General features: G+C 41.1%; 1 protein-coding gene across 1 annotated transcript in view; it reads left to right on the top strand.

Moving 5' to 3' along the window:
- The window catches only part of ADAMTSL3 (ADAMTS like 3), a 408397-nt gene that overhangs the window by 20024 nt on the left and 362302 nt on the right, over positions 1–26071 (top strand). The window contains 1 exon segment of the mRNA XM_026448334.1: positions 25472–25591. Coding sequence (XP_026304119.1) covers positions 25472–25591 — 120 coding nt within the window.

Raw genomic sequence — 26071 nt, 5'->3', positions numbered from 1 at the left:
TTATTTTCAGTATATTTTCTTTCTGTTGTTCAGATTGGGTAATTTCTCTTGATTTTTTGTTGAAGTATACTGATCTGTCATCTCACTGTGCTAAAAACCTCTATCTGGTGAGGTTTTAAAAATTTTTTAAAGTTAAGATGTTGCATTTTCAGTTCTGTAATTTCTATTTGGGTTTTAAAAAATCTCTTCTATTTCTTTCATGAGATTTTCTATTTTTTATTTGTTTCAAGAGTTTTCATAATTGCTCATAGAAACATTTTTAAGATGGCTGCTTTAAAATCATTGTCAGATAATTTGAACATCTGAGTTTGTTTCAGTGTAGGTATCTGTTGATTGTCTTTTGTCATTTAAGTTATTATTTTCCTAATTCGTAGTAAAAAATGATTTTTAAATTATATCCTAAACATTTCGAGTATTATGAGACTCTGGATCTTATTTGATTCAATTTAAATCTATCTTCTATTTCAGCAGACAGTGACCTTGTTTAGATTTAGTGTGTAGGTCCTTGCCTCCTTTTGTAGGCCATAATTATAAGAGTTTAATTTTTACTGCCCTTGCAATTCTATTCTGGTCTGCTTCATTCACATGCAGTGGCATTCCACACAGTAGTTCAGTTCTCAAACCTTTCGCATTGTTCTTTCTGGTCAGTTTCATGTGTGAGTTGGTTAGGGGTCCGCCTAGAGGTTTATGTGCAGTTTTAAGGATTTCCTTTCTCCAGCTCCCTCCTCTCCAAGTTGTGCCTCCCCAGCCGCCACTCTATTTGTGAGGGAGAGGAGCACCATCTGCCACTGCTGGGTAAGGGTGGAAGTCCAGGCTTCTCACTTCATCTCAGCAGATATTGTCCAGCAGTGGGTGAGGCGAGTGTTACTCTGTGTTACCTATTATTACCAGGATTAAGGTGGGAGTCCAAAATCCCAACTTGGTCTTTACTGACACCATGCCACCGTTGGTGGGAGGGTAGCGTGTCCCAGAGTGTCTGCTACCACTTATTAGGGTGTGGAAATTCAGACTTTTCACTCTTTGCTGGGCAGGAGTTGGGGAAGGCATCCATGGTGTTTGATATAAGGGGGTTATTGTCAAAAAGATGTTTGTTGTGCTGGGCTGTCTCCTAGTCCTTTGACTGGAGAGAGCAGGCTTTTCTTTCCTTTTTGTCTCTGCTTGTAGGCATTTATGAGTTGCAGTGTTCCCTAGCACACAGTCCAGAGCATATGGAATGTGAAAGGAAAACCCAGTGAACCCACCATTATATTGTTCCTTAAGTTCTGAGGTTCCTAGCCAGTCTTTTCTCTTCTTTTTACTTTTCAGAGACTCTTCTTATGATTGTTTGTGTGATTATGTCCAGGGTATTTAGTTGTATTTGGGTGATGGGCAAGGGGGACATGAGTGTACACAATTTTGCTCGTATTCCAAGATTCCTTTTTATAATCTTTGAGAATTTCAATACTTTTACTAAGATATGACCAGGTTCTGATTTTTGATTGGCACACTTTAGTTGTGTGTGTGTGTGTGTTTTTTTTTTTTTGACTTAGGAATGTTTTCTTCTAGTGTGTCTTTAAATATCTTTTCTTCTCTTTTAGTTTTTCTGTTCCATTCTTTAACACCATCAATTTTCCATATGTAGATATTGTACTATTTATCATCTTTTATAATTTTTATGTTTTCCTTTTTATTCCTAAGTCTCACACTGATCTGCTACTTAACTGACTCTTAATTTTCTGTAATGTAATTTCTGCTCTTTACTTTTTCTGGTGCGTTAAGACATTATTTCCTTTCATTAATTTTTATACCAGCTCTTTCTAAATTTCAAATTATTATCTTATCAATAAGATATTGTTCATTATATTGTTCATGTCTTATTTTTCAAAGGTCATGTTTTCCTTAATTTCCTTAAGAGTTCAAAGCAAATGTTATCCAAAATTTAGTTTATTTTGTAGAATAAAATTTAAAAAAAGTTCTCTTACAGGTTATGTTATTATTATTTTTATGCTACAGATTCTCGTAGTTTTCAAGTTGGTTTTATTCCTGTTTACATGTTCTTGAATAAGCATTTGCAATAGCCCTACGACTATTTGCAGTATTCCCCAGACTTGGGAGGCACACTTTTCCTTGGATCTGATATCAGCTAGAATAGGCTAGATCATGCTTCAGTAACAAATAATCAAAATATTTTAGTGACATAATACAGAAAGGATTTTTTCTTGTTCATTTACATATCTATCACATTTCTTCTCAGTGCTTTTGCCATCTGAAATGTTGCAGATTTCCATGTCAGATGAAAATAGAAAATGTGGCAAATTGGGTGCTTGATCTTAAAGGCTTCTGAATAGAGGTGACACATGTCATTTATATTTTATTAGTTAAAGTAAGTCATGTGGACATACTCAACTTCAAAGGGGTGGGGTCGTACACTTCTATCATGGACCAGGAGGAGAACTGAAATTATTTAGTGAGCAGCACTAATGGCTACCATAGGTCTCCTACTGTTTGCTTTTGTGCCCTAGAAATTCATCTTTAAGATGATCAAGAATGGATTTGAGATTAATGTTGGCAAATATTTATGAGCCTAGACATATTAATAGTTCTGGCTGACATTTATCTGATTGGTTAGTGCCTGTGTATTAAGTACTTTGAATAGCACTCTGAAAGGGCTGGCTCTGGAAGCTGGGGTTGTGGATAGCCCTGTCTACAGACTCACATTCGGTGTGGCCCACTTGCTTTCCCAGCTTCCCTGACTGCTGTCGGTGCATGGTAAGAGACAGACCTCAAGTGAAGGTGTTCCTGTTTCCCCTGTGCCCTGTTGTGGTCTTCAGCTGCTAACCGTCCATGTCAAGGATACTTCTTGAATTTTATTTATTTACTCCCCATAACACTGCTCCTCTTTTCCTAAGAATGGACATTTAAAAATCTGTCATTAGTGACTTCTTTTTTTATTTGATCCTACCTGTACTTGATCTAGCAAAAAATGTCTTAAAATTTGTGTCATATAGTTGGCATTGTTTCCAGTTTGAAAACTATTTTTGATATTCTTGTTCTGTTTTTCTTCAGTTGTTTTGGACAGTTTCTGGCTAGAGACGCTTGGGTTTCTTAGTTGCCTGAATGCTGGCATCTTGACTCTGTGACCCTGGGAGAGGGCTCTTGATTGTATGTAGCAGGCTTCTCTGTATTCTCTCTGGCATAATTTATGGTTGGCCAGTTGATTTAGAGACTCAGGGATGGGATAAAGAGAACATCAGAGATCATGGAGCTCAAGACAGACCTGCCCAAGGTTCATAGAAAAAGAGAGGGTCAGAACTAATAGCAGACACCTATAGCTCACCAGATGTCTTGTTCTGGAAAATCTGTGGTGTCCAGGCCAGAAAGTAGCAGGTAGGGAACTCTACTTGTCACACTACCTTAGACGCATTTACCTTTGCTCTTTCTCTGTCTTTTGTGACTCTTGCACCATCCCATTTTTCTATTCCATCTCTTTTTATCCTTTTTCTCTGAGATGTGTTAGGTCTGCCAGAAGAGCCTACCAATATCACTCGTCCTTGCTGTTGGCACAAATGGCTGAGTAGATTGCTGACCAGTATATTGGAAGAGGAACTAAGTTGGTGTCTCATGGGAGAACATTGGTGTTAAAGTGTAAAGAGATTCAGTGTTTGTTTATTGTACAAGGAAGCATGATAGTGCCGTAGTCTAAATAATACTAATTGGTGTTTCCCTTGGTTTGGCCTGAATCACAGTTTTCCTTATATTTTCCATTAGAGAGCAGATGTCATCTAATGACTTTCCTACAAATGTTTGCTTTCTTAGAAGTGAGCTTTGTTTATTTCTTCAGTTACAAAAATGTGTTGTTTACAACTTGTAAAAAAATGTGACTGTATTCTGATTTGCCTCCCATCAACTTTTCTCCCTGGTTGATTACCCAGCCTATGTCTGGTGGACTAAACTGCCTAGTGGTGAGAAAGACTTCCCAGGCAGGCCATCAAAGCTTGCCTGATATTTTTCAGAGGTTTAAGAGTACAAGGAAATTCACTTGGAAATATTTGGACTTTGGCCACAAATTCAATTTAAGGCATTGGCTCAACAAAACTGGTAATTCCTTGGAGCCAAGATGAAACTAGCATTAGTGGGGAGAATGAAAGATGATTGATACTTGCTCAGACCTTCTGTACGCAGCCATCAAGATAGGTATTGCTGAGTTTTTACTTTGCCCTTGCATGTGGCTTGTTGTTTCCTCCAAATAGTGTGGCCAATTGTTTCCTCCAAATAATGTGGCCAATTGTGTACTCAGGCTGTAGTCAAACTGAACTCGCACTGCTCCATATTTTCCTCTTCTTATTTTCCCCTCCTCTCAGTCCTTCCTTCCTGCCCCTCTGTTGTTAATCCTAGCTATCCTTCATCACTCAAGACATCCACAAAGTCTTTCCCAATCCTCCCACTGGCATACATCTCCCCATTTTTGTATCCTACCATGTAATTATTTCTACACATGTCTTTTCTCCTTCGTTGGACTTCCCATTTGACTTTTCTTCCCCATTCCTTGAGGCCTATGTCTATTTTACCTTTGGGTCTCTCACACAATCTAGAGCAGATCCTGGGACATAATGAGGACTCATTTGAGGATATGGTATCTGTCTGGAAGAAGTCCACGTCAAATTGAGGAGGTAAATAGGTAACAGGACCTAAGTAGCAGAGAATAGTCCCTGGCAGTCTTGTTGCGTCTGGACTCCCTGTCCATACAGTACCGTACCCAGCGCCTCTTTCACATTCTCATTCTCTAAGATCAGTAGTGCTCCGTTCCATGGCCCTTTATACACTTGTCTCATACTTTCAAAACCTGAGCTTCTCATATAGGAGCTGCTACTGTTTTCTTATACGGCTGTGTTTTTTCCTAAGACATCTTAAAGATCTGGCTTAGCCTTTGACAGCCTGACACATAATCATTTTGTTTTTGTTTTCTCATTCTGCTTTTAGTAAAAACATTTATGTTTTCTCCCTTTGCATAATAGTATTTTAGGCCATATGTATGTCCCCGGCTAAAAACTTCACGTTGGTATTCCAACCTTAGAGCTTCATGGTAGATTTGAAACCTGAAGCGAAGATTACTTGTTGACAACCTATCAAGGATAACATTAATTTATCTTTTGAGCATCCTTGCTTATGCCTCATAGATATTATAATTTTTGGGAGATTTCTGCTTAGTTTGTTAATAAGTAAATGGATTAAATAAATAATACAGACACACACATTTACCATCTCCCAGTTTATAAAATAAAACTTTGTCAATACAAAACCCTAGCCCCATTTTCCTTTTGCTCTCCCTTTTGTCTTCAGAGGAAACGACCATTCTGAATTTTGAGTTCATAATCTCTTTCCTTTTCTTTATATTTTTGCTACATATTTCTAAACAAAATATACAGTGTTATTGTGAACTTTTAAAACTTTGTATAAACGGCTAGGACCTGAAGTTCCAGCCACTTGGGAGGCTGACGGAGGAGGATCACTTGAGGACAGGAGTTTGAGGCTGTAGTGTGCAATGGTTGTGCCTGTGAATGGCCACTGCATTCCAGCCTGGGTGACATAGCAAGACCCCATCTCTGGGGGGAAAAAAAAACAAAAACCAAAAAACCCACTTTTTGTAAGTAAAACTATACTGTGAGTATTCTGTAACTTGCTTCAATTACTTGGCATTATGTTAGTGAGATTATTCGTGTTGTTAAATATAGTTTTAACTCATTTATTTTCACCGTTGTGTAGTATTTCAATGTATGAAGGCATCAAAATTCTTTATTCTCTTGTACATTTAGTTGTTTTCAATTTTGTTTTTTACAAACAATTCTATATATCTTCTTTATATACGTTCATTTTTCTAAGGTCTGTACCTAGGAGTGGAATTGCTAGGGGAAACAATGTGCCCACCTTCAGGTTTACTAGTTATTGGAAAAATTATTAGGTAAAATATGGCAACAATGTATAGTTTAACTGAACAATTAAGAATCCTTGTACCGCATTATCTTCAGTACTTGATATTGTCAGTCTTTTTCATTTTTGCCAGTTCATAGTTATAAAATGGTATCTCTTCAGTATTATAATTTATATTGCCCTGATTACTAGTGAAATACCCATCTTTTCATGTTTACTGGCATTTGCCTTTCTACTTCTGTGAATTACTTATTCTTTTGCCCTTAAGGGTTTTTTTCTTTTCGTTTTTCTTTCTTTTAGTTTATTTGTACACATCATTATGTATTCTGGATACAAATTCTTTGTTGGTTATATACCTTTTCTCAGTCTTTGGCCTGTATTTTTTATCTTTAGTGGTGAACAAAAATGTTTATTTGAATTTATTATAGTTTTTCTCTAGAAATATAAGCTCTTGGACAGCAGGGCTTTTGGTCTCTTTTGTTCAGTGATGTATCCTAGGTTCCTGCAGCAGTGTGTGACAAGTGTCAGATGTTCAAAAATATTTGTTGAATCAGTGAATGGATGATTACTGATCAATTCTCTTATAGTTTGCCTTTTTATGTGTCTTTTTAAAGAAATCCCTTCTTACTTTGATGCCACAAATATTTCCTCTTATATTTTCTTCTAAATGTTTAACTTCATTTATTTTTTGCCCAAAGGAAAATTATTTTATATCCTGTATGGCTCTGGGAAGAGGAAATGAATGAATTTTCCAACAGGCTCTGCCACATTCTAACTGTGATATTAGACAGTTCTCTTTACCTCCAGAACCTCATTTCTTTCCCTGTTTCTCAAACGGAGATGATATTAACTTCCTTGTGCAGGGTTGATATGAAATTAATGTAGATAAATTATGCCTAGCATCTAGTAGATGCCTGGCATGTCATAGTCATTTAACAAGGTAGCTATTTCTTCTTTCTCTTTTATCTTCCCTGAGGACAGCGAAATGAAAGTGAGGCCCCAGGAATATGAAACTGCCTTTCCCTGTGACTTCCCTCGGTACGTGGAGAAACCCCGCGATGGGCTCTTTCCAGCCTCTTGCTGGCAGCTAGCTCGTCCTCCCTCCTCCTTCCTCCTGGTCTGGCCTCTTCTCCACAGCCTGGGTTTCTGCCCTAAGCCAAGTAGCAGACACCTCTCTTTTACAACCTGTCACAGACCTCTGAGTAGATGCAGGCAAGCAGCTACACCATTTTTCCTTCTGAACACTTAAAAACGCTTTTCATCAAAGCAGAGCTGTTTTAAAAGAAGGGTATAGACAGGTTTTCTCACAAGCAACTTTTGATTCATTTGCATTTCACTTACTCCTAAACACAGCCAATCACATTGGTCAGTGTTTTACTGTGGGCAGTGACTTGCTATGTGAGGGGACAAACAGATTTGTAGTAACGATGAGATATCATCATCAGAAATAGATATAGTCACACTGTTTGAATTATGCTTGAGTTGCAGCTGCTAAAAATGGAAGAAATGGAAGAAGCTTCATGTCTTGGGTTGCGGACAACATTGCAGTTAGAACATTTGTGCTGTTTTATGGCTTCCTGCTTAGCAATCAAATGATTTAGTTGTTCTGTTTCACTGTGGGATTCTTCTATGTTATGTTCTTGCAGTTAGGTCTTTTCACAGTGGTTTGAGGTTGGTGGCAGAGCTAATAATTGATGTGTGGGGGACCCCTTCTTAGGTATGGGGTCTGCAATGCCATGAGGTCTTGATTATTCTTTTGTGAAGCCCCTTTAGGTATCATCTTCTTAGTCTTGAACCAAAGACTGCATCTTAGTGAGTAAAAATGTATTGGAAACACTTGCCTGACTTAAATCAGTGCCTTTGCTTCTCCTCAGAACTTTTAGGGAAGGAAGAACTACTCCAGGATCCTATATAGCAGCATTGTTCAATAAAAATGTAATGCAGGCCACATATATAACTGTACATTTTCTAGTAGCTATATTAAAAGAAGCTAAAAGGGGTGGATTCAGTGGCTCACACCTGTAATTCCAGTGCTTTGAGGGGTTGAGGTGGGAGGACTGCTTGAGATGAGGAGTTCGAAGCCTGGGCAACACAGCAAGACCCTGTCTCTACAAAAAAAAAAACAATTAGCTGGCACAGTAGAGGTCCCTGTTGTCCTGGCTACTTAGGAGGCTGAGGTGGGAGAGTCCCTTGAGCCCAGGAGTTTGAAGTTGCAGTGAGCTATGATTGCCCCATTGCACTTTAGCCTGGGCCACAGAGTGAAACTCTCTCTCTAAAATAAAATAAAATAAAATAAAATTAAGTTAAAAGTAACAAGTGAACATTAATTTTAGTAACATATTTCATTTAACTTAATATATCCAAATATTATTTCAACCTGTAATCAATATGAAAAGTCTAAATACAGTATTTTACGTTACTGCTTTTCCTACTAAGTCTTTTGAAATCAAGTACTTATTTTACACTTTCAGCCCATCTCAATTCAGACTAGCTGCATTTAGAATGTGCGATAGCCACGTGTGTCTACTGGCTACTCTACTCAGCAGTGCGGCTCTTAGGACTTCCTGAGGTGGCATCAGCATATCTTGCCCCATCTTCATCCTTTCATCGCTCAGACCACAGCTAGCTGTGATGTCCTCTGTCTTCTTTTGCTTGCAAGGAGATAACCAATGTAGAGTTTAATCTTTACATAGCCTACAGCTATCCCCCTCCCCGTTAACATACTGATAAGCTATGTATGATTTCAAAATATCCTTCAATATTACTTCTTAGATTGTGTATGTGAAAGAATATGAAAGTAGCACACCTAGGGGGCCTAGCAGCCAGAAGGAGGAATAACAGGCCATATGTCCAGAACAGACAGCTCTTATTGAAACAATACTGATGCAGGGGACGGAGGAAAACTGGAACAGCCACCAATTAAGAGTATGTGAGGAGATTCCACTACAGCCCAACACCACTTTCTTAAACTAAAAATCAAATGAGATTTTCCAAGCAAAAATTCAGTGGAAGAGTTGAAGGAAAGCCAAGTGGAGGAAATACCATCTAACACAGTGGAAAACCACAAAGTGTAAAGCATGAGGGAAAAGCTAAGAGACTTGGAGAACAGATTTAGAAGTCTTAATTGTTCAAACAATAGAAGCAGCAGGAGGAAAGGAAAGGACGGAGAAGAGGCAATAATGAAACAACTGTTAGAAAGTTTCCTTGAATGAAGGAAGACTTGTATCTCAAATGGTGCACTCTCTGGCTAACAGTCAGGACTGATGAGAAAAGATACATACTGAGACATATACATAATTGGTAAAATTTCTAACTTCTAAGGAGGAAGATGAAAAGATTTCTAGAGTTGCCACATTATATTATTTAAACTGTCCAGTTTTCAGCCAAACGTTATGAGGCACACAATGAAACAGCAAAGTGTGGGCCGTAACATGAAAAGAAAGCAGTTAATAAAAACTGTCTTTCAGGAAGCCAGATGTTGGACATATTCGACAGATACTTTAAATCACCTGTTACAAATACGTTCAAAAACTCCAGATGAAAGAAAATTAACTCATAATGGGAAAACAATCTGATTGATAACAGACTCTTTTTTGGCAATTCTTAATTCTAGAAAATAGTGAAATTATATATATTTATATATTTTTAACCTTCACGTTCTTTTATTCATATGGAATTGTTTTAGGTGCATTGATTGAGGGAGGATCTGTGTGTACTCATTTTCCTCCTTATTTATCTATCGAGCTGAAGAATTTATTAAATAATTCACCACTTTCTCATTGATACAAAAAAAACTGTATCTAGTGTTAAGTATACACATACGTACATACACACTTACATACACACACGCCTGGTTTAAAACAAACTTAATTAACTTTTTTGAGACAAGGTCTTGCTCGTCGCCAGGCTAGAGTGCAATGGCACGATCTTGGCTCACTGTCGCTTCCACCTCCTGGGCTTAGGCGATCCTCCCATCTCAGCCTCCCAGATAGCTGGAACTACAGGTGTGTGCCACCACAGCAGGCTGATTTTTTGTTTTTGTTTTTGCATTTTTTGTAGAAATGGGGTTTCACTATGTTGCCCAGGCTGGTCTCGAACTCCTGGGCTCAAGTGATCCACCCGTCTTGGCCTCCCAAGGTGTTGGGATTACAGGTGTGAGCCACCACGCCTGGCCTAAAACTTATTATAAAATGTATATACAAAAGAATTTATATGATGTGATGTTTAAAGGAAGATGGCCATATAAATTTGTGTAGTGCCCAATTGCACAATAATATGTAAGATGGCTCAGTAATAATGACATAGTGGAACATTTAGGTGCCCACCATGGAGCTTAGGAAATGGAACCTCACTCATTTTTACTGCTTTATTGTATTCCAGTGTATAAATACACCATGATTTACTGATTCATTCTACTGTTGATAGTTTATTTTTGTACAATGTTAGATTTATTTTGTCTATGTTTTATTTTGAAATTTTGCCTTCATTTTAGAGCGAGGCTGATGTGTGATTTTTTCTTTTTATTATTCTTATTTGGTTTTGTTTTCAAGATCATAATAAACTCATAAGATGAATTATTGGGTGTCCTTTCTTTTACTATTCTTTGAAAGAGTTTTTTTTAAAGATGATAATTATTTATACTTTGAATGTTGTGTAGAGCACACATGTTTTATAGGGCACACCTCTAAAACCTTGTGGTTGTATGGTTTTCTTTATGGAAAGAATGTAAAAAACTGATTCTGTTTTTTTATTGGTTAAAGGACTATTGAGATTTTCCTCTTCTATTTGGAGTCAGTTTTTGGTAATGAACCAAACTGTTAACGTAGTTTCCCTGAAACTTTGCCACTTGTCCCAATATTTCAAATATATTAGGATAATTTTTTCTTGAGTTCTGAGATATGTTATTTTGTTCTGGTTCATTTTCCACTCAATCCTTGTTGCCCCATCATTTGTCTCCTGGAATGTTACAGTGGCCTCACTAGTTTCCCTGCCTTCTGTATCATTTACCCTCCCATCCATTCTTCATAATAATAATTTCACTTCTCTACTTAATATTTCTCCAGTGCTTCCTCAGGATGAACATGGACTTCATGGTCTGCCTTCCAGACTCCCTTCAGGATCCAGCCCATGCCTACCTCTCCGACTTCTTTTCTCTTAACTTCCCCCACATTCTAGAATCCAGCTCTACAGAGCTATACCCATTCATGCAACTTGGACTGTTGCCCCCCGTCTCCTGTCCTTGCCTGTGTTGTTCATTGTGCCCCTGTTGTTCTAGAAGGTCTGTTCCTCTGTCCTCTCCATTTTTCTGGCTAATTCCTACTTATTATTTACGTCTCAGCTTTGTGGTCATTGCCTCTGTAGTGGCATGTGTGACACTTATGCTCCTGTGCCCCCCAGCACTGTGTTCTTCCCTGTCTTGGATAGTTCTTGTCACATAGCTTCATAATTGCCTACTTGCTTGTCTGTTTCTCATTCCACACCCAATCCCAGACAGTGAGTTCCATGGAGCATGGAGTGTCTTGTTCCGTCTCTCATGGCTAGCACCAAACACAACGCATGCTTGTGCAGTAGTACTAAGGTTTACATTAAAACCTTGCCTTTAGAACTTTGTGATTATCGCAATCATAACATCATACATTTGTATAGCTCCTTACAGTGTAAAGAACACTGTCATATACATTATTTTAGGAAACTGAAACTTTGAGAGCACAAATACGCCTTGTCAAAATATGCAAGCTGCCTCCTCTCACCAGTAGCAGTGGGGTGAAGAAATAAGCATAAAAGAATGTTGATTCTTTTATCATGAAGTTATTCTACATTTTCCTTTTATCACTGAGTTGAGTGTGGCTCTATCTGAGGGCTCTTTGAATCAGTGAGAGGGACACTGTACAGTTTTTCTCTCCTGTGCCTCCTTTTGATTTAAGAAAATGCAATGATTCTCATGACAAAGGACACCAGAGTTTTATTTTTTGACTACTGGATATTTTTCTGCTCAGGAAACTTTTTTTCTAAATTCACATCAATGATATTACTTTGATAATTTAAAAAAATACAGTAGAGAAACAGAATTACTGCAACTTCATCCTCCTGCCTGGCTTTCCTTCTGCTGTGGAGAATTTTGGAGTTCATCTAGCATGATGCCCGCCTTTAGCAGTGTGGAGAGTAAGACCTGGAGACCTGAAAGGACATGTGAGGAGCCACATGGCCACTTTCTTGCAGAGGTGGGTTGGACACTTGGGCTCCAACTGCAAGTCTGGCTCTCTTTCGAAATCTGAGCAGCCATCACCAATATATTATAACAGATGTCCAGTGTCTGCAAGTTTGTCTAGTTTATGAATGTGATTTTCCAAGTATCTGATACCAGTGACTCCAGTGTTTATTCAAACCCCAAACCAAGTGACATTTTCTTTTCTTCGTTTATTTATTTATTTTGAGATGGGGTTTCATTGTTGCCCAGGCTGGAGTGCAATGGTGCAATCTTGGCTCAATGCAACCTCCGCTTCCCAGGTTCAAGCGATTCTCCTGCCTCAGCCTCCCGAGTAGCTGGGATTACAGGCACCTGCCACAACGCCTGACTAATTTTTGTATTTTTAGTAGAGACAGGTTTCACCATGTTGGTTATGCTGGTCTCGTGCTTCAGCCTCCCAAAGTGCTGGGATTATAGGTGTGAACCATGGCACTCAGCCCCCAAGTGACATTTTCATGTCAAATAAGTATAGAATGGTATGATGATGTTTTAAACACCCAAAAGTATTCTTAATTCCATATATTAAGAAATTTAAAGTATACCCTAAAATGTGCCAACTTCAAGTCACACCCAACGCACTGCTTGGATCAGGGTCTGTAGTTTGCATTCTTCTTTTTTTTTCTTTTAACAAAAGATAGTATATTTGTAACAGATTTTTTTTTGTTTTTCCTGCTAATTTATGACTCCATTGTGGCTTTTTTACCATTGTATTGCAGGGGTTGATGTTAGCATCTTAATATTGTAAAAGCATGACCTTTTGTTTTTAAGAAGTCTTTAATATGTCCTGCTAACTCCCAAGGATTTGTTTTTGTGGTTTATGGAAATGAGAGTGATGCCATTTTATACACATTGAACAAAGACACCCTGACTCTAAATCTCTGTCTTCCTATTGTCTTGCTTGTTTAAGAGCTTTGAGGCCGGGTGTGGTGGCTCACGCCTGTAATCCCAGCACTCTGGGAGGCTGAGGTGGGCGGCTCGTGAGGTCAGGAGATCAAGACCATCCTGGCTAACATGGTGAAACTCCGTCTCTACTAAAAAATACAAAAAATTAACTGGGCGTGGTGGTGGGCACCTGTAGTCCCAGATACTCACTTGGGAGTCTGAGGCAGGAGAATGGTGTGAATCCAGGAGGTGGAGCTTGCAGTGAGCTGAAATCGCACCACTACACTCCAGCCTGGGTGACAGAGCGAGACTCCATCTCAAAAAAGAAAAAAAAAAGTTTTGAAAGGTGTGAGCATCCAAACAGCAAATCTGGCAGCTCCACTGATGTGTTCGCACTGAACACTTCCTGCCCTGAAAAACTTAGAAAAACAAACCAGCTTATGATGAATATAAATGTTTTTTGAAGTATGTGCAAACAACACATTTCTGTCTTTTTCTTCTCTTGGAAGGCTGCATTTCAAAAGCCTGCATGATTTCAGCCACACAGACGAGCTGTTTCCTGAAAGAAATAAAGCTGTAGGGTTGAGAAAGGCCTTGAATAAACATGAATATGTCCCCAGCGTGTTTCTGGACTTTGTCAGGTTGGGTGATGTCTCATTGCCAAATTGGGAAGAGCTGGTAATGTGTTTTTTTCTTTCTTTCTTCTTCTTCTTTTTTTTTTTTTTTTTTGCTACTGAATTAACACAAATGCTGATACTCAGTAATGGTCTCTGAGGTTGGCAACAAGAATATCATGTCTGCATAATTAATCAGTTGTTGACATGTGCGTGTTTTCTGCATATGTCGGTTGCACTGGTGTTATAAGGTGTGAGCATTGTTGGGCTATGTCTCACTGGGCAGAAGCATGGCCAGGAGAACAGCGAGGGACAGTAGGATGGCAGAGGCCCCCACTTGCCCAGGAGGCAGGAGGTGCTTGGGGAGCAGCCATGCTCAGGCCTAATCAGGCTGGAGCTGGGGGGCTGTGGAGGCAGAGAGGTACTTGAACCGAGGAGGAAAGGGTCACTCTACTGCCTTGGGTAGAGGCACACGGACTCCAGAGTCCTGCAGGTCCCAGTCAGGTTCCTTGAGAGTGTAGACCCTTTGAAATCTCCGAGGAAGATGGCAAGATCCAACTTGGCAGTTTAGATAATCAGAAAAAAATAAAAAGTGATTCTTTAAGGAACCTAGACCTACTCTGGTCTGCCCTGAACACTCTATTTAAAGCTGCAATTTATATCCCATCCCTCAGCACTTTGGATCTCCTTTTTGCAAATGACATAGTATACAATTTACTTCTCTATTGTGTTTATTTCTGCTTCCCCAAGTTAGAATATGAACTCCTTGGGAAAAGTGATTCTTGTCTGTTTTGTTGACTGTTGCACTCACAGTATCAAAAACAGTACTTGGCGCATAGTAGGTGCTTAATAAACATATGCTGACTGATTGAATGGGCCCTGTGAACCCCAAGAATTACCTAACACTCCATGCTTTTGAGATTTTCCCCCTGCAACCATTTTGGTAAAATAAAATATTTATTTGTACTCAGTTTAAAAGACAAAGATGCCTTTTCTCTACCAGAGAGATAATGATGAGTGTTAGTGGTGAAGAGGCTGTGGGAAAATACATGCTTCACCTGAGGGTCAAAGTACAGATTCCACTGCCTAGTTGGGGCCCTGAGAGCGTGTTCTTCTTCAACATGGAATTCTTGTCAGGGCGTGGAAGCGGTTTTTGGGAGAGAAAGACCAAGATTCACCAGAAAACAGCTCACTTCTGCAAAGCACTTTTTCTGGTGGCTCTCACAAACAGCACTTCCTCTCACCAACAGTGACTCATGCCCCTCGAATAACCAAATAACCAGCATTCTCTTCTCTCCTGAGTGCTTTGGCGGGAACGGTGTCACCCCTCACCGAGTGGCTAGACCAGGAGGAGGGGGAGGATGGTGGAGAGTGAGGTAGGGAGTTTACAATTTATCAAGATTTGAGACAAACACCTCGTTTTTTTCTCTAGCAATGGAGCCATGTTCATAGAATATTGTTTTCAGTTTTTTCCTGGGGAACTTTAAAGTAGACTTTTTTCCATGTGACATTTTGCTAATTGAGGCTGTTTCCAATAGGTCAGCTTACTTCAAGGTCTTGAAAAATGGACTCTTAAGTAAAATTTTTTGGGGGGGCAGGCCCTAGGGAAAGAGGATCTGCATTGTGTATATTGGCAGGGCAAGGCTTTCTTTCCGCTCTCCATTCGGCGGAATAGTGGAGTTTTTAAATAACCCCTTGTGAAATGCCAGCATGCTACTCAGCCAGAGCCTTTGGGCCTTCTGTGGTGCAGAGAATATTCAGACAGCAGGCGTGCAGGCCTTGCGGGGAGAGGGCCAACCTGGGCCGGCTTTCCTTGGAAAGATGTTAGTTACTAAAGGTCTTCCATGTATGAAGCCCAGTGCTGAGCACTAAAGAACGTTCAGATATGTAAAGATGTCTCAGTGTTTAGGTTTTCTCCTTTTGGGGAGCTGAAAGGTGAAATGTGTTCCAGCAAGATCTTTTCACTGATTACTCTGGGCCCTGCTTGTCCGTGCTAATTAGGGATGTGTGAGTCAGTGTGTGTGCTATGTGGTGTATATGTATTTGGCGTATTTGTGGCATGTGCATGTATGTAGTGTGTGTGGGGTGTGTGTGGTATGTGTGGTATGTGTGCGTGTGTGTGTGTTTTGTGTGTGTGTGGGGGTATATTTGTGGTGTAGGTATGTATGTGTGTGTACGTATTTAGTATGGGATGTGTATGATATATGCATGATATGTTTGTGGTGTGTGTGTATGTGTGTAGTGTGTGGCATATGTGTGTGTATGTGTGGTGTGTGGTGTGTATGGATGGCATGTGGGAGGTATGTTTATTGTGTTTAGATGTATGTATGTAGTGTGTGATGTGTGTATTGTATGTGTTACGTGTGTAGTGTGTGGTGTGTGAGTACATCTGATGTTTGGTGTATGTGTGGTATATTTGTGGTGTGTGTGTATGTATATAGTGTGTGGTGTATGTGGGGGCATGTTTGTGGTGTGTGCACGTGTGTAATGTGTGGTATGTGATTGTGTATGTGCATATGTGTGTGGTATGTGGTGTATTATGTAGTGTGTTGTATGTGTTTGTGTGTACGGTTTGTGGTGTGTGTGCATGGTATGTTTGTGATATGTGTATGCATGTAATGTGTGGTTATGTGTGTGTATGTAGTGTGTGGTATGTATTTGTGTGTGTGGTATGTGTGCTGTGTGTGTGTGTGTGTGTGTGGTGGGGTCTTTGAGAAGCGGAGGGAAGGAGAGAGAGGGAGAGAGAAAATTCCAGAGAAAGTGCATGTTTCATGGCAGAAGGATGAGTGGTGCTCTGAGAATTCCAGTTTGCTAAAGAGAGTCTTCCTGTGATAGATTTAAACTCAGGGAAGGAACCTGTCCATGTCAACAGCTCATTCTGAGTAAGGGAGGCACTCGCAAGGCCCTGCCCACCTCACTGCCCTAGGAGGGGTGGAGAAGGGCCTGAAGCTCATATTTCTTTTGGAAATGTGACCCAGAGTGAAGCTGAAGTTCAAAACTACATGGTATTTGGCTGAGGTGTATCCAGACATTATTCAAATGTTAGGTCTTTTATATGAACAGTATTAGAAGAACATATAATTAACTGATGGTAAATAGAGAAAAAGAATCTTAAATACCTAGAAATAATTTTTTTATCTCAGAAATAAAAAACTGTGAAAACTCCTTTTCTTTTAACCCACCCTTCCAATCCTACCAAAGTAAATGTATTTTATATTTCATCAGGAAAGTTCTGGACGCCTAAGACTGAAAAGTCTCAGCATGACGGCATTCTACTTGAAAAACCAAAATGATCCGGAAGGTTTATTTTTTAACTTTTGTTTCACGTTCAAGGTACCAAATGTACATCATGGTTTTTTTGAAGAGAAATGTATTTGGTGCACTGAGTTTAAGTTCTGCTGGTTAACTTGACTTTCCCTCATGGGCCTTGGAAGCTACAAACTGTGAAGTCCCATGTGCCATCCAGGCCAGGGGGAGCAGCTCCCTGAGGCCCCCCAGAGGAATACAGAGAATGTATCCCTTGCAGACTGTGACTGGCTTTGAGCCTGGGGATTCTGCCTGATTTGCCTGGAAGGTACACTTCCTGACTCATGGAATATTGACATTTAAAGGACCTTTCACCGTAGGAGTGATCCTAACTTCCCATTCAAATCCTAAAGTCTTCCTGGCCGATCTTGGTTTGTCACCCAGGCTGGAGTGTGGTAACATGATCATGGCTCACTGCAGTGCAGCCTTGACCTCCTGGACTCAAGTGATCCTCCTGCCTCAGCTTCCCTGAGTGCTGGGATTACAGGCATGAGTCACCGAGCCCCGCTTTGGTTGCCGTTAACAGAGATAGGCCTACCTATGCATTAATATTCCTGACAGTGACGTTACGTGGTGTCTGGCTAAGCGCTGGTGTCATGGGAAGAGTCCAGCAATAATGGCTCAGGGCTTTGCCTTCTTGGCATTTAGCCTTTGCCCAACCTGTTAAAATCTGTTGGAATCTCAGTTCTTCCTTCTAGCATCTTACCTTCTTGTGTTGTCTATCAGTGTAGATTTGAAGCATCTGACAGTGTATTCCTTGAATCCTTAGTGGCTAACATGAGGACATGGCAAATGAGGAACTATAATTGGGTAAATTTGCCATCAGCCTGGATAAGTAGAGGGCTCAGGCCTCAGCCCTATTCCTGTTCAGTGTTTGTAGCAGTGACAAGGATGCAGATTGTGAACATGCCCCACAAATTTGGGCTGATGTGGAGCAGGGGGAGAGTGCTGCATATCGTGATAAATGGAGTCTAGATTTAAAGCAGTCTTGAGATGCCAAATCTAAAGAGAAAGTGAATGGCAGGAAAGCGTGCAGTTGGGCTCTCAATCCAGAGTACAGTGACATAGCTTAGCAATGGCATGTGGGAGAAAGGCTAGGGCCCTTCACTGACCACAGTTCTGTAGATGTTAGTGGTGTGATATTTGACTGTGTCTGTGCTCTGGAGAGAGATGGGTATAGGGGCTCACACCAGGTCAGGAGAAGTGTTCAGACTGGCTTGTTTAATTGCAATGGGAATCACATTGTGTTTGTTTTAACTGGTGACTGCTTACCTTTTGAGGCACACTGGATTCTGCTCTTGACTGTAGGAATACCCTCTTCTTCCCTGCTTCTCTCTCTTCCCATTACATCAATCTGAGAAATAGGAAAAAACGAAAAACAAAAAACTAAAGTGCTTTTTCTTACTCTCTATTTTCCACTCATCACAGCACTTGTGTGGGGGTATTTCTGTACACGGCAAGCATTTCTTCACTGGACACCACTGGGTGTCCTCTAATTCAATTCAATTCAGAGACTGTCTACCTAGAGATATCATCAGACTTCACAGGCTAAGGGTTCAGTCCCACAAGACTGCCCCCCACTTCAGAGGCCAATCTCAAGCAGTAGGTTGAGTGTAGGTTATCACTTATACTTCTGACAAGCAGTCTATAAATTGAGCCTCTCCTTGGCTTTGACTAATTTACCAGAGCAGCTTGGAGAGCTAAATGAAACACTTTACTTACATTTTCTAGCTTAAAAAGGGGTGCAATATAGGATACAGATGAATGCCCAGATGAAGAGATACGTAAGGTGAGGTCCGGAAAGGCCCCAAGTGCAGGAGTTGGGGTGTGTCACCCTCCAGGTACACAGATATGTTCACCAACTCAGAAACTCCCTGAACCCAATCCTTCTGAGTTTTCATGGAGGCTTCATTACCTAGGCATGGTTGATTACCTCATTGGCCATTGGTATCAGCTCAACTTTCAGCACCTCTCCCTTCACCAGAGGTTGGGGATGAGGACTGAAAGTTCCAACCTTCTAATCACATGATTGGCTCCCCTGGCAACCAGCCCCATCCTGAGGCTATCCAGGGGTGCACGAAGAGTCACCTCATTAGAATAAAAGATGCTACTAGCACCCAGAAAATTCCAAGGAGTTTAGGAGCTGAGTCAGATGCCCCTGTCACTCAGAAAATCACAAAGCCTTAGGAGCTCTGTATCAGGAACTGCAGTCAAAGACCAAATAGTAGAACAAAAGATTCTCCTACGGCTGAGCTTTATGTCAAGAACCTTGGTCAGAGGCCACATATATATTTCTATTATATCATAATATCAAAATCAAGCAGAACTTTCACCCGTCTTTCATAGTTATTCTTGACCCTTTACAACGTGTAGATAAAGGTCTAGAACACTCAACTCTTGTCCTTGAATAGCCATCCCTATACACTTCCTCCTGCTCGAGTCAAATTCTTCAGCAGGATGGGGATGTGGAGACACAGCTGTATCTCCCAAGTCTCGTATTCATAGTCCCTGGAGGTACTGTCTGGATTCCTCTTGACTTCGTCTCTGGTGACTCAGCAGCTGTGGACAGTGGCTGGTGGAGATGATGCATTTTGGCAGCTTCTCTCCTAGGCCTGGCTCAGTGCCCTGGGAAGATCGCACACTTCCTGATCCAGGCTTGTTTCTCCTACTTTCCCTCCAACTTTTGCTACTTAAGGGCCCTGACCTCTTTGGTCACCCCATCCTGTGAGGGGCCGCATGCCATTGAATCTTCCTAAGATTTGGGAAGTCAACTTCCTTCTGGGTGGAAATGTCAAACGCATGTTTGGTATGATGCTTGCTTTCTGAAGCCTTGTGTGAACTCAGCCATTTCTCCTAAGGGAAGGCCCAATTTTTCTGAGAAAAACTGCATCATAACTACCCTACCTTGTCAACATTGACTTCCCTGTTACTAGATCCAAGGGATACTTCTCTGGCCTCATCTTCCTCAATTTCTTGGCAGCATTCAAGACACTTGACTATTCTTTTTGATGCTAAATCTTCCCATGATCTAATATAGGGTTTTTTCCTTTTTATTCTGCTCTAATTGATGTTCATTTTTAGTCTCTTCTGCTTACTCCTCTTCTTCTACTTAATTTCAAATATTAGAATTGAGGGTGTCAGGCAAAGCCCTCTTGCATGCCGAACTCTTTCTCTAGGGAGTGGCTTTTCTGGTATAATGGGTGTAAATATATGTAAATATACATACATACATACATACATACATATATTATGAAAATGTTAAGTGATGACTTCCAAATCCCTGTCTCCAGCCTCAGATTTCCTTTCTGAGCCCTGGACTTGCATATTGAATGGCAAACTCAAGCTCTTCACATGGATGTTTTGTGGACACCTCCAACTTAACATGACTCAAACAGAACTATTGACTGTACCCTCCCCAACAAATCTGTTTCTGCCTCAGGGCTGTCCATCCATTGCAATTCCTTTATAGCCATTGCTCAAACCAAAAACCCAGAAGTCACCCTTGATTCCTCCCTTTTCCTCCCTCATCAGCAAGCTTTGTTGGTTCTACTTCTAATCCATGCACCTGTCCCCTTCTCTACTGCCATCAACCCAGTCCAATGAACCATCCCTTCTCACCTGGGTTAGTATCAACAGCCTTCCAACTAGTCTTTGTGTTTCCACTTTGCCTCCTTCTAGCCCATTCTCCACAAAGCAGTCAGTGTTATTTAAATACTCTTCTATGGTTCTCCATCTCCTTGCCATAAGGCTTTAAATGTCTTGGGTGGCTTTTCTCTTCCTTCCTTTATCCATTTCCTGCCACTCTTACTTGTCCACACGGAATCCAGCCACACTGTAGTTCTTCCAACTCACTGACTTCCTTTCCACTTTGGAGCTTTGGTACTTGCTCTTCTTTTGCCAGTAATACTCATCCTTAGCTTTTTCCACAACTGGCTCCTCCTGTTTGAGGTATCATCTGAAATCTTATCTTCTCATGGATGCCTTTTTTGATAATCTTATCTAAAATTGAACAGTCCTCTCCCAACATTATTCTCATATCACCTTGTTTTATTTCCTTTATAACTTAGAATGTTAATTTTCTTATTTATGTATTTGTTTACTTATTTTACTATGTATCTCCTCCCCTAGGGTGTAACCTCCATGAAAATAGGAACCTGCTCTTTGTTGTTCCTCATTGTATCTATAGCACTGAGAACTGTGCTATACTAGGCATATACTAGGTACTCAATAAATATGTGTTGAATGCATGGTCAGCTAAAGATAAGCATCACACTGGAAGGTCCACTATATGCAGGAAGCTGTTTTAAGGTGGTGATCTTTGACTGCTCCCACTCTGGTAAATGGATCTGTCCAGGTATTTGCACATGGCTGCTAACAGATTACAGCCCTGGCTGTAAGCCTGGGTCTGCTCCTCAAACTCACTGACCGCCTTTCTATTTTAGGGCTTTTGCACTTGTTCTTTTTGTGTGCCAGGAATAGTCACTCTCAGATTTGGTGATTGGTAAGTCTCCTAACTCTATAGTTTACTCATTGTTAAAATAAGGAGTTTGACCTAGATGACTTCTAAGGTCTCTTTAGGTATTTAAAAATGATGATTCTTGCTGGGCGCAGTGACTCATGCCTGTAATCCTAGCACTTTGGGAGGCCAAGGCGGGCAGATCACCCGAGGTCAGGTGTTCGAGACCAGCCTGGCCAACATGGTGAAACCCCGTCTCTACTAAAAATACAAAAATTATCCAGGTGTGGTGGTGGGCACCTGTAACCCCAGCTATTAGAGAGGCTGAGGCAGGAGAATTTCTTGAATCTGTGAGGCAGAAATTGCAGTGAGCTGAAGTCACGTCACTCAACTCCAGCCTGGGTGACAAAGCAAGACTCTGTCTAAAAAATATTAAAGTAAAAAAAAAAATAACATGATGATTGAAGCCAGTAGGAGCAATTAACAATAGTGGTGGTAAATCTCTCACATAAATGAAATTTAATAAGAAAATCTTCAAATTATTTTAACAGTGTAGTGCCATCTAAACCATCTAGTCTAGTGGAGTTATCTCTTCTATGTCCTTTGACAGAACGATGTTGATTTCCCTTTCTAAAACACAGTATTCAGAGGGATGTTTTGGCATAAACCATAGTTCCTGCTGCAGTTTGAGAATGAGTCCATTGGAGCAGCAGAGGTGTCAGAGGAATGTGTTTATTCCCTGCTCCTCCTGTTTGCAGAGAGCAATTTTCTTAGAGTAACACCTGTGGCCTCTTACGTTACTTCTGACTCATTTCTTCCCAAGCAGGGGGAGTGAGGTATCCAGTCGGGGATATAGTCACAGATCCATGTATTTTTGACTGGATGGGGCTAAGCACTGCAGATTCTGTCTCCTTTATTACTTTCCTCTTTGACGCAATCAAGGCAGTGATCCTGGTAAGCCCCCTACCTCCTCAGTCTTCCCTTGGACATATTGTCCCAGGAGGTGGATGGTAGTGTGATAGTAGCAAGTCAATTGGGTCATGATATCCAAGCCATATTCTCCCAAAGAGGATATCTTTTCTGACTCCCTTAGACTCCAGCCATTGTGATTTATGTCTAGTGATTCAGATGCCAGGTAATATGGTTTGGTTCTGTGTCCCCACTCAGATCTCATCTTGAATCGTACTCCCATAATTCCCACATGCTGTGGGAGGGACTTGGTGGGAGATAATTTGAATCATGGGGGAGGTTCCCCCTATACTGTTCTCGTGGCAGTGAATAAGTCTTACAAAATCTGATGGCTTTATCAGTGATTTTCACTTTTGCATCCCTTTCATTTTCTCTTGCCACTGTCATGTAAGAAGTGCCTTTTGCCTCCTGCCATGATTCTGAGGCCTCCCCAGCCATGTGGAAATGCAAGCCCAATTAAACCTCTTTTTCTTCCCAGTCTTGGGTATGTCGTTATCAGCAGCATGAAAATGGACTAATACAGTAAATTGGCACCAGTAGAATGGGATGCTGCTGAAAAGATACCTGAAAATACGGAAGCAACTTTGGAACTGGGTAACAAGCAGAGGTTGGAACAGTTTGGAGGGCTCAGAAGAAGACAGGAAAATGTGGGGAAGTTTGGAACTCCCTAGAGACTTGTTAAATGGCTTTGACCAAAATGCTGATAATGATATGAATGAAAAGGTCTAGGCTGAGGTGGTCTCAGATGGTGATGAGGAACTTGTTGGGAACTGGAGCAAAGGTGACTCTTGTTATGTTTTGGCAAAGAGACTGGTGGCATTTTGCTCCTGCCCTAGAGATTTGTGGAACTTTGAACTTGAGAGAGAAGATTTAGGGTACCCAGTGCAAGAAATTTCTAAGCAGCAAAGCATTCAAGAGGTGACTTGGATACTGTTGAAGGCTTTCAGTTTAAAAAGGAAAACAGAACCTAAAAATTCAGAAAATTTACAGCGTGACTCATTTTCTGGGGAGACCCATTTTCTGGGGAGAAATTCAAGCTGGCTGCAGAAATTTGCATAAGTAGCAAGGAGCCTAATGTTAATCCCCAGAACTATGTGGAAAATGTCTCCAGGGCATGTCAGAGACCTTCATGGCAGCCCCTCCCATCACAGGCCTGGAGGCCCAGGAGGAAAAAGTGGTTTTGCGGGCTGGGCCCTGGGTCCCTGTGCTGTGTGCAGCCTAGGGACCTGGTGCCCTGTGTCCCAGCTGCTCCAGCTGTGGCTGAAAGGGGCCAATGCAGAGCTCGGGCTGTGGCTTCAGAGGGTGGAAGCCCCAAGTCTTGGCATCTTCCATGTGATGTTGAGCCTGCAACAGAAGTCAAGAATTGAGGCTTGGGAACCCCTGCCCAGATTTCAGAGGATGTATGGAAATACCTGGATGCCCAGGCAAAAGTTTGCTGCAGGGGCAGGGCCCCCATGAAGAAGCTATGCTATAGCAGTGTGGAAGGGAAATGTGGGATCAGAGCCACCACACAGAGTTCCTACTGGGACACTGCCTAGTGGAGCTGTGAGAAGAAGGCTACTGTCCTCCAGACCCCAGAACAGTAGATCCACTGACAGCTTGGACTATGTTCCTCGAGGAGCCACAGACACTCAATGCCTGCCCATGAAAACAGCTGGGAGGGAGGCTGTACCCTGAAAAGCCACAGGGATGGAGCTGCCCAAGACCATGAGAACCCACTTCTTGCCTCAGTGTGACCTGGATATGAGACCTGGAGTCAAAGGAGATCATTTTGGAGCTTTAAAATTTGACTACCCCACTAGATTTTGGACTTGCATGTGCCCTGTAACCCCTTTGTTTTGGCCAATTTCTCCCATTTGGGATGGCTGTATTTACCCAATACCTATACCACCATTGTATCTAGGAAGTAACTAGCTTGCTTTTGATTTTACAAGCTCATAGGCAGAAGTGACTTGCCTTGTCTCAAATGAGAGTTTGGACTGTGGACTTTTTGGTTACTGCTGAAATTAGTTAAGACTTTGGGGGACTGTTGGGAAGGCATGATTGGTTTTGAAATGTGAGGACATGAGATTTGGAGGGGCCAAGGGTGGAATGATATGGTTTGGCTCTGTGTCCCCACTCAAATCTCATCTTGAATTGTATTGCTATAATTCCCACGTGTTGTGGGAGGGGCCTGGTGGGAGATAATTTGAATCATGGAAGCAGTTTCCCCCGTACTGTTCTCATGATAGTGAATAAGTCTCATGAGATTTGGTGGTTTTATCAGGGGTTTCTGCTTTTGCATCCCTCTCATTTTCTCTTGCGGCTGTCATGTCAGAAGTGCCTTTCACCTCCTGCCATGATACTGAGGCCTCCCCAGCCATGTGGAACTCTTAAGTCCAATTAAACCTGTTTTTCTTCCAAGTCTTGGGTACGTCGTTATCAGCAGCGTGAAAACGGACCGGGGTATGAGCTTTCCATGAACTAGACAGAGTCTACAATATCCATGTTTATTTAAGCTTGGATCTTTAAACAAAGCATTACGAGGAAAACATCTCAAAGGAAACACGCCAAAACAATTAAAAGTGGTTATTACAAGTTGAAAAGATTATGGGTGATTTTTATTTTCTTCTGTGCTCATTTATATGTTCTAAAGTTTCTACAATGAAGTGCATTTTTGTTGTAGTATGGAAGAAAATTTTTGTTTCTCACTCCTTTGCCAAAAAAAAAAAAAAAAAGAAGAACAAAAGGAAGAAGAAAATTCTAAAAACGATAGATTTGCAACAACAAAACAAAGTTAACTACTCTGTGACTGAATTGCTGGAAGATGGGGAGCAGAGGTAGCAGGGAGGGGGAGAGAGGCAGGTGTCAGGGAATAAATGTCGTGGCTGCCAATTTGATTCAGGCCACTGTGATATCCTGGCCTAACAGTGCCCCGACGCAGACACCTGGTGTGCCTCACCTTGGTCTTTGCCGAGAGAGGGCACTTCCCTTTTTGTTTCTTGGTATAGCTTTTAATGGTGGATTCTCCTGGAATGGCCTTCTTGTACTTTACTTGTCAGGGGGTTCTTACTGGAGCCTTACTTGTGACCAAATGATCTTGTTTTTCAGACCACAGCTGAGAGATCTCCTGGAGCCTATTTCCTTCCCGAGTTTGCACTCTCTCCTCAGGGAAGTTTTCTGGAAGACACAACAGGGGAGCAGTTCCTCACTTACCGCTATGACGACCAGGTTAGAACATTGGGCAAGGATCTACCTTGGGCTTTGCTGTTTGCCAGTGGTCAGGAAAGAGTGTCTCTAAAAAACCTTCAAAGTAATTATATTTTCCTCTTGGCAATACTAGTACAACAGACCCTTGACACCCTTGAAGAATCCCAGAACATCTGAATTGCCTATGTTTGTATATAATTTCCTATAGAATGTGCAGTTCTTTCTCTACATTTGCATAAGAGTCACTTTTTCTTATTTTCATCAGAAATATATGGTGAATTTGTTCATCTTAGCTATCACCACATTGATGATTCAGTTCTGAAATTATCCAAAAGTTCTGTTTTCTGCTAATGTGTTACTTCTTTGCCCTCAGCTTTTACTTCATTTCTTTTACCAGCACCAATATTGCATGCTTTTTTCCTCAAGGTTACTTTTCAGAAAGGAACACAGTGTATATGCCTGTGTGTGCATATGTCTGTGTGTGTGTGTGTGTGTGTGTGT

The sequence above is a fragment of the Piliocolobus tephrosceles genome, chromosome 6 (genome assembly GCF_002776525.5).
Source record: "Piliocolobus tephrosceles isolate RC106 chromosome 6, ASM277652v3, whole genome shotgun sequence".
In the NCBI taxonomy this organism is placed as follows: domain Eukaryota; kingdom Metazoa; phylum Chordata; class Mammalia; order Primates; family Cercopithecidae; genus Piliocolobus; species Piliocolobus tephrosceles.
This window is presented reverse-complemented; position numbering and strand designations above follow the sequence as displayed.